The sequence below is a fragment of the Gambusia affinis genome, linkage group LG11 (genome assembly GCF_019740435.1).
Source record: "Gambusia affinis linkage group LG11, SWU_Gaff_1.0, whole genome shotgun sequence".
Taxonomy (NCBI): domain Eukaryota; kingdom Metazoa; phylum Chordata; class Actinopteri; order Cyprinodontiformes; family Poeciliidae; genus Gambusia; species Gambusia affinis.
Genome location: NC_057878.1, coordinates 21,322,735 through 21,337,435, shown reverse-complemented (window position 1 = coordinate 21,337,435; position 14,701 = coordinate 21,322,735). Strand labels below are relative to the sequence as shown.

General features: G+C 40.2%; 1 protein-coding gene across 5 annotated transcripts in view; it reads right to left on the bottom strand.

The window, feature by feature from the left end:
- Window positions 1-419: 419 nt before the first annotated feature.
- The window catches only part of LOC122839941 (protein FAM126B-like), a 49,825-nt gene continuing 35,543 nt past the window's right edge, over window positions 420-14,701 (bottom strand). For 4 of the 5 annotated variants that reach the window (XM_044131982.1, XM_044131981.1, XM_044131983.1 and 1 more), the window contains 6 exons: window positions 13,229-13,324; window positions 12,497-12,613; window positions 10,744-10,831; window positions 9,564-9,720; window positions 8,726-8,914; window positions 420-4,848 (listed from right to left, as the gene is read on the bottom strand). In XM_044131982.1, coding sequence (XP_043987917.1) covers window positions 4,184-4,848; window positions 8,726-8,914; window positions 9,564-9,720; window positions 10,744-10,831; window positions 12,497-12,613; window positions 13,229-13,324 — 1,312 coding nt within the window. In that variant the 3' untranslated portion in view covers window positions 420-4,183. The remainder of the gene's footprint in view (window positions 4,849-8,725; window positions 8,915-9,563; window positions 9,721-10,743; window positions 10,832-12,496; window positions 12,614-13,228; window positions 13,325-14,701) is intronic. The other variant, XM_044131984.1, reaches the window with a different exon arrangement.

Genomic DNA, 14,701 nt, shown 5'->3' with positions numbered 1-14,701 from the left:
AGTTACCGATTTGGTTGAGTTGTAGAAATATTTGTCAAAATTATTAAATTTAAGATTGTAGGTAAGAGAATACATCTAAATATCAGTCTCATTAATTGCATCACAGTGTTCCAGTCACTTCTCTTGGAAGATTGCTAATTTCTTAAGAGCATAAAAGTAGGACTCCAGTAGGTTTAATGATATAGAGCACATTGTTTTTAAATAGTTCAAAAGAGCAAAATTATTATCAACAACCTTTCTACCAATGTTCCTATAACATTGGAAGAATGTTATTGGAACCCTATGATCCTATTAGCTTTTTTAGACTAAAAATATTTGCAATTGCAAATTGTGCTGTCTCTAAATTAGTTTGGGAGTCCACATTTAACAGTCCAATATTTTACTTTTGACACACAAAAAGCACACACACACACATTTTGTTTACGGCACAATATTTATTCAACAATATACAGATTAATCTCTGTCTACATCTCAGACTTATGTTTTATATTTATTTTGCTTTTACCTTTATACATTTTGTATTTACAAGATTTTTAAAATAAGTCTTTTTTTTTTCTCTCCATTTGTACATCATAATTACTACAGTGTTATCCAGCAGCTTCCATGGAAGCATCTGGATACGATTCATCATCGCTAATCATTTTATACACCGACCCGAGCCACAGAGCAGCAGGCTGACAGGAAGGCGCCCCACAAACCCATAACCGTCCGGCTGCGGCCTTCTCTCTGCAGGGATGGACCTCGAGAGGTTCTTTGCTCACAGGGAACAGATCAGCAAGATCCTGTACACCAAAAATATAACTTAAAAATTAAGGAAAAGCGGGAAAAATGTTGCATAGAATCAATTCTGACGTCAAGAACAGAAATTTTGGTGCTGCTATTTTTATTTTATTTTTTTTAAATAATTGTGGCTTTTCTCTCTTTCTATTTATTTACCTTAGAAACTCCTGAGACCGTCCAAACCCCACAACTGTCATTTTTAGATTTTTTTTTTTTTTGGTTTTGAAACAAAAAAATATAATAAATAGCTGTACCCTTTAGTCTTCAACAAAAATAGCCTTGTGATAGATGAGGAATCCCATAGAAGTACTACTTTCAAGAGACTAAGACCCTGCACTGAGTGTATACACGCTTTACACATCTATAACTATCTTCAGAGAGGTGGATGGGTTAAAGTGCATTAAACTGTATGAACACAAAGCCCACAGTTACCACATGCAGGAAGGAAAATGAACTTTCTTGTCCAGCAACAGCGACTGACCAATAAACTAGTGAGTCATATTCAACACAGAAAGGAGGTTTTATTGGAAATGCACCTGGACCTTATCGGAGCTTATGGGACTTATTGACAGTCCCGAGCTGGTGTTCATTTTCCACCCTGATCACATGCAAATAACACCACACACTGAGGAACATTGGTTACTCTAAGTCAACACACACACAGCCCCAGCATGACTGCGGGTAACCTCGGCACTCGTTAAAGACGCGAACACATCACCGGCATATAACACAGCAAAAAAGGTGCCACTGGACTCACGGCGAAAATACAGCGAGAATGGGAACCCGGGTCACAAGTCACTGGGACGACAGCTTACTCACGCAGGTGGAGAGCCGAGGCTCTCTATGGGAAACGCACACCGAGGACGAGCAGCTGTGAGGGCTTCAAGCACACCAGGAGCGTCGATGTGAGAGATTTATATACAATAAGCAGTCAGCCCTCGAGCTGCGCGACAGCTTCCATCTACACAGTTTGCTAACAGCAGAAATACAGTTCCATGCAGAAGCATTCAATCTCCTTGAGCTTTTTCATATTTAAAAACATTTTATGTGACAGACCAACTCAAAGTAGCTCATAACTGTGACCTGGAAGGAAAATAAAAACTAATTTGATTACAAGTAAAAAGTTGTTAAACTGTGAGTAATTTAATCTCTGTATGAAAACAAAGGGTTTGTAGGAGAAGAGGGCATTGAAGAGGGCCATTATAACTTTAGAGGAGCTTCAGAGATCCACAGCTCAGGTGGGAGAATCTTTCAGCAATTATTAGTCCTGTATTTCCGAAATCTACCTCTAGAAAGTCATAATTAATATTAGCAGCTTCCTAACAACTTTCTGCATTGGTCAGATGAGATGAAAAATGTTTTATTTTTCCGCTGATTTACAAAACATTATGTGTAGTGAAAAATTTTACATAAAACTTAGGGTGAGCACATCAGCCATGCTGACGGAAGACGGGAAGAGTTGATAAGATGAAAGCAGCTCAATACAGGGAATTACTGAAAGAAGAACTGCAAGAGGCTGGAAAAGACAAATAGACTGGGGTGAAGATGTGGAGCCTAGTCAAAGTCCAGACCAAATAAAAATCAAAGGCAAGGGGTAAAATCTGATGTTCACAGATGCTCTTCCTTATCATTCTCTAGATGCACAAACAATGAACAAACACAGTGAGCATTAATCCAATATAGATATGTGTGTGATTGTTAAACTCTGCAACATTTTCCTTCCAGATCTCAATTGTACACTAGAAGACATTGATCTTTGTGAAGAAATATGAAAAGGTTCGAGGGGTAGAACTACCTTTGCAAGGCTCTGTAGGTTACTGACCAAGACAGAAAAACGTCTCAAATAATAACAACAATAAAAACCTAACAAGCAAAATGTGAAGCTGCATCTAAGGGCACACCGAGCCAAGTCTCTGAACCCTGCCTTTAAAATAAGACCAGTAAACAGAAAAACAATCAGGCATTTTCAGTAAGACACCTGGGCAGCAACGACACCAATATAAATCCCTTAGGAGAGGATGCGTAATGGCACATCTGGCTAAGACGAGGACAAGATTCGGGTTTGGCTCGCTGGGCTGCTTCATGCATCTGAAGCAGCTGTGCTTTGCAGGGCACTACACATGCAGAAACAAGCACGGCAGGTAAAAACAAATAAAAAACCCATCCCTCCGCCTGGGCAGGAAGCACTACACAAGGCTAGAAAAGCTCTGTGCGCAGATGCAGGCATTTCACAGCAGAGAAGAACTCCATGCACAAGGATCAGAAAAACAATTGCACTTAAAACAACTACATAAAAGAGAAAAACAATTAATTAAAATAAACTAAGCTGCTTAATCCACAGAAACACTTGAAGTCTAACTGTGGCCTGTACTGCAGCTGAAGTGGAACAGAAAGACGAGATATTCAGTCACAAATCCACGATGACATCTAGAGTTGAAATGGGAAACTGTTGTGGTCAGATCAGCTTCAGTGAACAAATCTGACTGGCAGGTGTGTATTTCAGCACACAATGAGGTAGAACAAAAACAAGATGACGATGGTGACGACAATGAAACGCAGTGACTGCTACGAGCCTCCAGAGGGCAGCAAATAACCAGCACAGGAAGCCACAACTTTCAACAAACAAGGAAAAACAGGAGCTACTCGGATGAAACCAATGACAAAGATACAGTCATTGCCTTTAGAGTCGCACACAAACCTGCAAGAGTCAGCTTCAGATTTAAAAATCAAAGCCACAAGACTAAAGTCTCTGCTTGTGTAGCAGCACAGGAATGATTTCTTCAAATTTGTCCAGTTAAAAACTGGAGACAATTCAAAACTTTTAAGCCACATTCCAGTCTGGTTTGAGAACAATCCCAAAATTTTTTAAAAACTGATTAAAAGAACAAAAAAACCGAGATTCATCAAACTTTTCATGACTGAGATCAGCAAGAATGATTGCACAAGAGCCCGGGAATGAAAGGGGGGCGGAAAACGGGAATAATTCCCACTTTTCTCCACATGAGCGACATGTTATTGCTGATTGGCTTGACTGATTCAGTCAGAAAATCTAATAATCTGAAATGTTATGAGACTTTACATCAGAAATCATTTCTTTTATTATTTCCTCCCTATTGGGAGAGCTTGTGTGTGGAATGCTCAGCTTGTTTGGAGGGACTGTAGCTACAGGGATGGGGAAGTCGTCAACATGTTTGGTGTTTTCTTAGAATCTAACCAGCTGTGACTGCAGGTCAAACCTTAATAGATGTTGCAGGAGTAGAGACAAAGCTCCAGAGATCTGGAGATCTTTTTATCCCACCTCATAAACACAGAAACTGACCAGGCTGCCATAGTAGAGTGGTCGTGTTGAAAACTGAATAAATATTTGCGTGTGTGTGTGTTTCTGTGGTTCCCTGCGCTGACATTAGACCTGTGATATGATCTGCATGTTGAAGCTGGGAGAGCGCGACTGCTTAGTGAGAGGGGCTCCGGAGGACAGGAGGGCCTGGGCCTCCTCCGGCCGGTTCAGGTGCTCCTCCTGCAGGCTGACAGTGGAATGGCGGAGGGAGCCCCCCAGTAAGGGCCCCGTTTCCTTGTCAAAGCCGCCTGCCGCCTCCTCTCGCTCGTTCTCGCCTCCGTTCAAGTTCAGGTTCATGCAGTCGAAGGACTTGCTGGAGGAGGTGCTGCCAGTCCGCACCAGCGGGTGCCCTGCAGGGAAGCTCAGGTGCTTCTTAATGGGGCTCAGGTGGATGGCGTCCAGCTTAATGCTGCCTGGGGGGGACTGCAGCCTCTGGCGGGGCCTTGGCGCCGTGGCCTGCTGATCCACACACTGTTCTGCCTGTTTCTCTGCCTCCCTCTCCCTCTCCCTCTCTCGCTCCTTCTCCTTGTCCTTCTCCTTGTCCCTGGACAGGCGAGCTGTGATGGCTTTCTTGATGCTGCTACTGCTGCTGTTCAGGATGCCGCCCATGGGCCCCACACAGCCGCTCTTGGTGCCACTGGGCTGGCTGCTGTTGGAAGCCCCAGAGGAGAAACCTTCATCCGGATCGTTGATGTTGAAGGAATCCTCCCCACCGCTCATGCCGTCAGCATCTGAAGGTAACAGCCAAGGCAGAGAAAAAAGGAATGTGAGAGAAGTCCAACGAAACTTTAACTTTAATGCTATGAATCAGTTTTTTATGTTATTTTTATCAAGCAGAAAACCTTTAAGATATCCAGAGCACTAACTGCTACTGCCACTTTATTTTACACTAAAACAAGAAAGGTTTGCTGGCTTGAACAATCTTAATGCAGGCTGGTGAACTGCAAAGAATGTTATAGAACGTGAATCTTGGAAAATGTTGAAAGTTTGAGCAGGGGCAGATTTAGTGATCTTCATAGTAAAGTTAAGATGGACAACTGAGTGTGCAATAAGAAATTCTGAAACTCAAAAATCTTAAAACATAATTTTTTTAAAATTTCTAACACTTGTGCTAACAACAACGCTCTTCGATGTGGACACCGTTACTGACTGAAGACCTAATTTCTGTATTAATGAAGTGCTGAATATGGAGTCAGCCTGAAGGAGAGAGTAATACTTGCAACAGATAGCTGGAAGGCAGAACAGAGTAGAAACAAAATGTACCGAAGACGTTGGAGAAAAAATTACAAATAAATTTCAAACTTCATCATCTGTACTCCATAATATTGAAAATTTTGGCAAAATTATTTTTCTGCACAAAACAGACAACCCCTATGATCCAAATCTGTTGTGAAATTTGCAACATGGAGTTTCCAATGGTTGTAAAACTAGATTTACTTTTCTGGTGCAAGTGCTTTTGGTTTTTAAAGATGAAAGCTGGATGTTCAGATTCACATTACTTCAATATAGTGGCCTTTTAAGTGCTTATATTTATTCAGAATGAGAAGAAAAAAAGTCTTGTCTGATATAACAGTGAATCTGGCAATGTGCACAGCTGCGGGCTAAAGTATGATAAAATAGGCACAAAATATCTAGTCGCTTAATAAAACATTACAAAACATTAATAAAACAAAACGTAAGATGACCTCCTTGGTTTATAAAATACTGACAATTTTTTTTTCTTTTGAAGAAGTCACACTGCAGTAAACATGGCCCTGCTCTTAACTACTCATCTTAAATGTATAAGTATATACTTTACATGAGTTAAAACTTCTGAGTTTGAAATATTTAAGCTGGTAAAGTTTTTCAAAGCATCATTCATCTTTTTCTTCAGATTTTACATCTCTCTGAAGTGGTACATTTTGCTAGTAACTCCGAAATATGCAAACCTCAGTGTCATAGTTGCAGGACTAACACTGCTTTACTGCAACAGTATGTTTGAACTCAGATCATGAGTTTGCTTTTACTTTTTACCAAAAAAACTGATAATACATAGACGATATCGACATGAGAACATTTAAAAAGCAAATCATAAAAAATCCATTTACGACCCTTCAATGAAAGCTGAAAAGGGGGGGAAAAAAACAAACAAATAAACTGGGTTAGAAAACCAAACAGATTATTGGCAATACATTATGCAGGGTGCAGCCGGTCAAACAGAAAAGACTGGCTGTCTCTCTTTTCATCATGCATCGCTGGGACAAGCACAACTGGACAACAGGGGAACCACAGACAGCGCCAAAAAAGAAACGGGAAGCTGAGAAGAAAAAGGTCTGGATTGGCATGCACATAACATGAGGAGAAGACGCATGCTCTCCTGCCCCATCCCTCGTTTCTTCCGCAGCGCAGCTTTAACTGAGCTGAGCCAGTTGGCATGGAGAACGCCGAAAAGAGCCGAACACAAAAAGCCTCCAGTCAAAGCTGACGGCCCACCAAGCTAACAGAGGGACCGCCACAGGCCGGCCAAAACCTGGAGAAAAAGATTCTGGAGTTCCACCCCACATCAGGACTGGAAGAAAAAATCTGGAACTATTTTCACCCTATCACAACAGTTTGCTTCAGATATTAAGATGGTTATGTCTCGTGGTTCAACTCATAATCTGAGGTTTATTTTTTAAAGTACAAGGTCATGAAATAAGGAGCACATTTCTTCATGGTTCTTTCAAGGAAAATCTGACAAATGATTTCTAATTTACTACCCACATTAGACTGCTAAAAAAAATTTATACCCCTTGCACTTTTTCACATTTAATTAACTTTACTGTATTTTGTTTTATTGAGATTTTATGTGATGGAGAAACTCAGGAAGAAAAATTATTATCTTAAAGTAAATAATTATTAATCATTTCACAAATAAAAATATTTAGTGAGTGAAAACTGGAGACATTTTGCTAATTCTTCTTTGCAGGACAGCTCACACTGATTCAGTCGATGGAGAGCATCCATGAACATTGATGGTCAAGTTTCATCTTGAGTTTTGGGTCTGGACTTTGACTGGGCCATTTTAACATGCATATGCTGTAATCTTAAACATTTCACTGAAACTCTGTCACTACATTTACTAATTACTAATTAAAGTCTAAAGGCAATTAGCTGAACTGTATATTTATTAGGGGGGTGGCACTTTATTAGTAAAAACAAGTGAAAACAATACAGCTTTTTCAACTTCACTATTATGTCCTACTTTGTGTTGGTCTAGCACATTAAATGAAAATGTACCAAAATTAAGTTGGTGTTTATGATGAGTCAAAATGTTAAAAGGTTGAGGGGTATAAATACTTTAGCAGAAAACTGTAACTAGGAATGTTTTGTATCAATTTTAATTAAAATCTGATTGAAAAGAGCCCACCTTCATCAGGGAGTTTAAGAGTGCACCTTCTCAACAACAGAAGAAGGAAACCAAATATACATTTTAGACAACGTATGGCAGGACTGACAATCAAAATACAAATGACAAAATGTGGAACAGAGTGAAGGCAAACGTGCAAAATCGAGAACTGGTTCCCACATAGAAGCACTGCCGCTTCAAAGTAAAGGGTGCATAATTAGGTGGATGTTTTATTTCTGCAAGCAAATGTCCAGTGATTACACACAGACTGTGACCAGATTCATATAGATTGTTTGATCAGATTCCCAAACAATGAAATGCCTTACAGGACAATATTTTTTTTCACATCTGCACTGAGTTCAGTGAAAGATCACTGGAAGAACACTAGATGGCGCTGAGACAAACACTGACCATGAGCAAGTAAATGATCTAAACTCTGGTCAGGTTTTAGAAAGATCATGGAGGAAGACGGAAACATACACGATGAGACAAAATGTTGCCGTATGGTCCTGCCAGCGTAAGTCTTTGTTTTTTGTTGTTTTTGTTTCAAATATTCGACATCATTTTATTTTTAAGTCAGAGATATAATGGCTTACGGTATTAGCTGAAATTACTGAAGCTTACTGAGGCGTGTGCATGCAGGGCTCTTTCTCACTCACTGAGCTGAGGAACAGAGGCAGCAGATGGCTGATGCTGGCCTGAATGTCGATGCATTTGGTGTTTTCAGTCGCAATAAGGTGCAGTACAGACACGATTGTCAGGGCCTGGGTGCCAGTATTTAAAAACATCTCCGGTTTTCTCATAAAACAGCAGAAAGCATTTACTAACAGGACCAATTATCAAACACAGAGATTCCTGGTGAAGCTGCAGGCTCAGTGAGTGACAAGGGGAGCAGTCTGAAGTTGAAGGAATGATCAGGAAAAAGAGTGCGACATGATGATGCGCCCATGCAGAACGGCTAGCGGCAACACTTCCTTCAACCCCAGAATAGGCAACTCTTCCACAGGTAAATGCAGCATTAAGTAGTGATGGTCTGGTAGTAGAAGGTTTGCTGACTGTCAGATGAGTTAGTTTACTCTGGGGAAGTGAGGAGGCAGCAACAACAGGAGCGGCAGAGTTAATCGCCTCGAGCTGAGGAGGGGTAGTAGTAGTAACAGGAGCAGGAGGAGGAGGATGAAGATCACAGGGGCCACCTCTTCCACAGACCCTCTATCCTAAGAGTGGCTGCCCCTGTCCCCTACCCTCGAGTGTGATGGGGGGAATGATGCTGCTGCTGCTACTGCTGTGGTGGCTGTGATGCCGCCCTCCTCTATCCTCTTTAGCTGCGGGTTCCCTGTGGGGGTCGTGGAGGTGGCGGTGGTGGAGCTGGACGAGGCTAGGAGGACTGATGGCGAGGCTCAACTCTGCATCGCTTGAGTAGTCAAAACAATCTGGGAGTCAACAACACAGATGAGGAGATGTGGGTCTTTATTAGCAACAACCTTCATCTCAGGCGGGCCCCATCCTGGGCATAGATGAAGTAAAGGTCTTTTTTTTTTTTTGTTTGTTTTTTTTGTAAACAATTCATTAACCCCCCACTAGTGGCCAGGATACACAGGCACCATTTTGTTGACTGTCTTAAATCCACAAAATGTTAATAATTTTACTGGTGGTAGAAAGAACAAAATGTTCTTGACTGACAAGACACAATAAGCAAAGAAAAAACAGAAAAAAAGCAATAGGGAGCAATGAGTGGCACAGGCACTTCAACACAGACTATATGAGCACAACTACAACAATAATTACACAGAACACCATTAAAACTATTCTAATGGTGTGACCAGTTCACAAAGGAAATAGATTTTCTTCTCTCTGATGAGGACAAACACCAGAGAAGTCATTTCTCACCAAACAGATCCCTCGTGCGGCCTTCCATAGATCAGAGAAAAGTGAAATACTGTGAGCTCACATCTTCATCGTGACTGAATGTGCTCCCTTTAAAGCTACAGTAGGTCTGCTCTGCTAAGTACTGACGTCTCTCCTGCTATGCAGCTCCACAGTGTTTAGGATTTCCTCAATCTCCCGAGGCTTTAGTCTTACCCTCTCTCTTCCAGCGGTGGCGCCGTATGGAAGCTGTGGTGATTGCCGAGATGGATATACGGCTGATGGTGGGGGTCACCTCCACCTGAAGCACCTTGCATCCCTGCGACGCTTCAGGAGCATTTTCTGGCAGAGAGTTTTTCATGGCGTTCCCCAGCTGAGGTGGACAGACAAAGTTGGCATCACTAAAACGTGGAACATAAAGGCCCTAATTTAACTCCTGCTTTGAGAAAACATGTCCAGATACTTTGAATTTGTGTTTTTTTTTTTTTATGTAGTAGCTGTTTTTTTGTTCCTAGAAAGTGTTCTAAGTGTTTCTGTGTTTATTTTAATTTTATAGATTTACTTGTAAGTAAACTATCTTTGTTTTCTTTTCCAATCAAAAGTACATCTGGTCCAGGGCTTCCGTGTTCAGCCGGGGTTTTTTCCTGAGGAAGTTATAGCTATACTTAGCTTTGTGTTTTCTCACAACTTCATTCCATAGAAAGTACTCCTGTGTCAGTGCTTTAATATTTTATTTTTGCTGCGTCTCCTTCTTAGAATCGGGTTTTGCTGTGTTTTTCCCACAGAAAGTGATTATGTTTAGCTTTCTCTTTCCAAGATAAAGCCGTTGCTGCTATTACCTCTGTAGGTTCATTTAAAAAAAAATAGAAAGTAGTCCTGACCCAGAGATACTATGTTTATCTGTATAATTTTCCAAAACAAACTAATTGAGTTAGCTATTGCCTCTACTAACTTTGCGCTTTTTAGACGTTCCATAAAAAGCATTTCTGTGTCCGTGTCTTTTATGAACCTAATGTTATCTTTTACTTTTCACTCCAGTCTCCCTCCAGAAAGTGCTTGTAACCCAATAATTCTGGGTTTTCTTTGTAACGTCTTACTGTCCTCTCAACCTCTAGCTGGTCGCTCATATTTAGCCTGATACGTCTTCAGATTTCTTCTCCACGTGTGTTCAGATTGAGGAATTGCTGCAAAGTTGACTTGATTCAAGGCCTGTTAACTTTTTACCAACTGACACTAAAAGACTAACATAATTACACTGGATTTTAATGTAATCTGAATCTGACAATAACATTAATAAATTGGACTGATTTGATTAAATCTGGACCAGAATGGATTTGACAGAACTGAATGTTTTCTAAAATCATTTGGGGGAATAACGCTTATTGCACAGACTCACCAGGAGAGGCTGGGAATAAAGCTCCAGCTGGGCCCTGTAGACAATATCCTCCAGAGCTTCTCGCCCCATCTCCCACTCTCCATTGTATCTGCACATTAAAAATATCGACAAACATTTGTTCTGCCTCTTGCTGTAAATCTGCTAGAGGAAACAGTAGACTCTCACATGTTCACTTTAATGTCTGTCTCACATCCTCTGAACTATTATTAGTCATCCACTGATTCAGCATATGAACACAGTTACAGTGTGAGATGCAACTGAATTACTAGAAGAACACAGAAAGTCATGTTTTTTCTGTTAAGGCAGCTGTGCTAAATAAAATCTTTAAGAGATTGTTTCATGATTGGAAAGCTGTCAATGGTTTTGTAACAAATCATAATTTTATAATTAAGAAATGAAATCAAACAAAAAAATACAACAAACTAAAAATGTTTTGTAATTATTTTATAAAACCTATGCACACCACACAGGGCAAAAAAAAAAAAAAAATCAAAATGGTCAACAGCGGCTGAACTCTTTGATCCAAATTACAATGTGGTGAATAAATGCTTCAGGAGCTCCTTTTGTACTGGAGATCAAACAAACTGGGATGAATGGGAAGGTAGGAACAGACCCTCTGATGTAGTCACAGCTGAAAAGGTGCCGGAATACAAATTCAATCTGATATGAAAGAAATGCTTGTTCCTTTTATTTTAAAACGCTGGTGATCCGATATCCCTGCAGATCTTTCATTCTCCTCTCATGTGGCATTACTGTTGCAGCGCATTAGCAAACATATTAACCTAAATCCTACAGCGTCCTCGCTGTGTGCCAAGGTCCCTCTGTGTGTGTGGATTCAATAGATTCAGGTTTATCTGCCAACCTGCATGGACATTCACACATACATGAATAAAATCCTATGCGTTTTACTTTCAGTGGTACTGACGGCTTTGATCTTCTGATTACTGGTGTGCAGCCTCACAGTATTCCCCCAGTGTTCCCTAAGATCCGGCCCGTAACATATCAAGGGTTACGTTTCCAGGAACTGCCCGTCATCTCATCCAGGAGCTGTAATCAGATTTTAAACAGCTGTGGCCAAAGGGGAAAAGCTCACCTGCTCTGTGAATTTATGACCACTGTAATCGGTTTGCACAACAGGATGTGCGTCTGTTCTCTGTAGACGGCTAGTGAGATTTTTACAGCTACATGAAATTATGACTGCACTGATGAGGGGTGTCTCACAGAAATGAAGAACAGTTAAAATAAATAACACACAGTTTGTTTTATATTTCTTAAACTAGTAAATGTGTAATAATAATTAATGTATTCGGAAAACTTTCTCTTTTTTGTCAGTCGGTTTTGCAGTAGAAGTTGCTAAGAATGAATTCAAATTCATATTTTGTCATTTTATTTGGATATTTTTGGAAAGTGTGATCAAAATTTTAAAGATATTTAAAATTTCAAATTTGAAATATTCACACTTTTATGTTGGCTTATGAATGAAAAACATTGGACTGTACTTGCTCACCACCAAATAAATAAATGTGGAAAAAATGTTGAATCTGATATGTAAAAGCCAGGGACCTGCATCAGGCCTGATTCAACACTAAGAACAAAAAAAACTGACTTTCAGTTTTGATCAAAACTAGATTTTCTACAATGTTGCTATCAAAACAGGATTTGTTCAACCATTTGATGCATAAACATGTGCAACTGATTGCAATTTTTTTACTGAAAAGTGTGCAAAAAAAAAAGAAACTGTACAAATACATACATAGCGTGGTAAACGGCAGTGAGCATCTGCACCATGAACTCAGGGTCCAGCAGGACACGGTTGCAAGGTTCTCTCCAGAGCTTTTGTTGTTGTCGGGGGAAGCCACATACACACACCCTGGGGAGGGAATTGGTGTCAGATGGTGAGTAAACTATAGAGATGTTTTTCCAGATTTCACTGAATTTCTCAAACAGCTGTAGGAAGCTAAGATGAGACATGTGAGGAAATGGCTAATATTTTAACCAGTTTTATGTGTGGAGGCTGGAGAAGGCTGGCTACCGAGTCTGCACTGGGAGAACTCGAAGACTGAGAGCATTGTTCTCCAAAGTCTGCACAGTCACAGTTTGCCATCTGTCTAAACGGAGCTCAGTCACAGCAGGCTGAGACTCACAGCCTGAAATGTTCAGACGCTGCAGTGGAAGGATACAGTGACACCACTAAACATTAAACAGTGCATATATTATATATGTTCATATGGATCTAAATGACTCCTAAGAGTCTGTTTTTTATTTAAGGCCACCATGTCAGCTGATCGGCTCAGCTTGAATAAAGTTGTACTTTATCCAACCGTGAGCACAGCTAGAAGCGGAAAAAAGTGAATGATTTTAATGAAAAGGAGGAGAATGAATCCTAACTTCAAGTAAAAAAGTAATGAAAGTTATAAAGGAAGGAAGATGGTTAATAATTGGGTGTAGAAATAAGAGCAGCATAATTTCCAGATGGTTTTCTCACCGTGAGCTCATCCTGCAGACGGCCTGATAGGAGGAAAGCGGCATGTAGACCACAGCAGAGTTGTAGCAGAGCATAAGGAAACACAAGACCTCAAACCTGCAAAAAAACAACAGATAAAGGCCTAAAAAACAAGTTTTTTTGTAATATGATATAAAAATTATTTTAGTAAGCAGAATTAGAAGTAATAAACTTAATGAGCCATTAAGTCATATACTTAAACTGCTTCTTTGGTAGTTTGTTAATTATCAGCCAAACATGGTTTCAAAAACTACAATAAGAAAGAAAAACAATTTAAACAGAAGCTGCATCTGTAGGTTAATTGTTGCAACGTTTGGTAATAATGCTTGGAAAATATGCAGCAGGAGTGCTGTGGCACTGTAAAGGTCAAGTACGTGTGCAAACAAGGATGCTGCTTTATCAAACAGCTTGACAATAAAGCTACGCAAGGATTAAGAAGTGTGTAAAGCTCCTTTGAAAGCTGCCACTTTACTTTAATATCTCCAGAGGCTGGAAATATTTTTCAGTGGTTATGAGGTGAGAACCATGTTACTGAGACCTAATAATGAAATATATGAAGTCAAACTTCTAACTATTGTCCTTTACAGAAAGAAATAGGCAAGGACTATGCAGGAAGGCCTGCGACAGACTGGCAACCTGTCCAGACTGGTACCCCGCCTCTCGCCCGAAACATTCGCTACAGATAGGCACCAACATCTCTCCTGACCCCACTAGGGACAAGAGTGTTAGAAAATGGATGGATGGATATGCAGGAAGGCATTAAGACTGAATGAAGGAACAGAACTCTGCACCTTCTTCTCATAAACATAAATTCAGATCCACTCAAACAAATGGATAATTAAATTAGCCAAGAGGTCAGGCCAAGATGAAATATATTGATTATGTCCGTCACACTATGGTCACTGCAGTCACAACGCTCTGGCCAGCCAGTCTTATTTGAGCTGCTTTCACATGGTCATATTTGCATATCTGTGCCACTTAGAACAGTCACAGACCCATATTTGCTCTATTGAGGGCAGCAGAGAACCCTTTGTTTGGCAGGATGACTGGTATATTTCATTGAGATCATTATTCATTCACTGCAGCAGAAAGCGTATGATGGCCAAAAAAGCTCTTAGACTTACTGAGTATGGCAAAAAGAGGCTGAATGAGCATCCAGAGTTATGATCTGATCACCTTAAAAGGTGTTTTTTTAATGGAGCAATATTTGACAAAATAAAGTACGCAAAGATTTTAAAATTACTGATATTCACGTCTGAAACTGGATACAATTTGTTGATGCAACATGTTTTTTTAAGACAACCAGACAACAACACTCCAACAGTTCAGAGTCTGTACCCACTGCATTATTCTCAGTTTGTCTCTTTAATACTAAAACTCATTTCACAGAACAGTCGACGTTTGTCAGCTATTCTAAAAAAACAATCTAAACAAAGTTAAACCAATGGAGCTAAA